Source organism: Suillus clintonianus (genome assembly GCF_016758775.1).
Source record: "Suillus clintonianus strain FC179 chromosome Unknown DEU56scaffold_140, whole genome shotgun sequence".
Taxonomy (NCBI): Eukaryota; Fungi; Basidiomycota; class Agaricomycetes; order Boletales; family Suillaceae; genus Suillus; species Suillus clintonianus.
The window spans coordinates 1-562 of record NW_024539364.1 but is presented as its reverse complement, the minus strand read 5'-3'; the positions used below and the strand labels follow the sequence as shown (position 1 = coordinate 562).

Here is a 562-nt window from a genome sequence, read left to right as displayed (position 1 = left end):
ATGATGATATTGATGTAGGTGATGATGGCGTCGAGTAGAAATATTGTACAATTGGTACAACGGTGCGTTGAATACTACAGTTGCAAAAAAAAATGGATCAAAAGCATTGAATCGATGAGCGAATAAAAAAATGTTGCGTCAAAAACATTGCATCGAAAACGTAGTGGAAAACTCAGAATCTGGGCCGCTTCCTGCCCCACTCCTCGATCTCGTCAAATAATCCCTTCCTTTTTGCTACCTCCGCAACAATATCTACTGCATCGAATGGCCGGACTAAGTATCGCCATGGGGCGAATAAGTTTGTCGGATCTGCGTTCGGATTTCCACAGCATCGCGTGAGCATGTTGCATGGGGAGACCATGCAGCTACTGCAATAATATATGAGTAAGAAGAATATAAAAAGACGAGGAACATTACCTCGCTGAAAGCAATGCGACACTGCTCTTCGTCTCGTCGTTGATGCTCTCTTCCACCTTGACGATGGTGACAACAGCCTCGGGCTCTGTCTTCACCGGTGCGTTGTCCATCTTGGCTGCATTGTCTGCCTCGATGATACTATTGA

The 562-nt window shown here is 45.2% G+C and overlaps 1 protein-coding gene across 1 annotated transcript; it reads right to left on the bottom strand.

The window, feature by feature from the left end:
* Positions 1-172: 172 nt before the first annotated feature.
* Positions 173-527, bottom strand: DEU56DRAFT_918648 (uncharacterized protein; the record flags this gene model as incomplete). Its single annotated transcript, XM_041358140.1, has 2 exons — positions 173-368; positions 418-527. The coding sequence occupies 2 exons, from the start codon at positions 525-527 to the stop codon at positions 173-175; spliced, it is 306 nt and encodes a 101-aa protein (XP_041202360.1).
* Between the last annotated feature and the right edge of the window lie 35 nt (positions 528-562).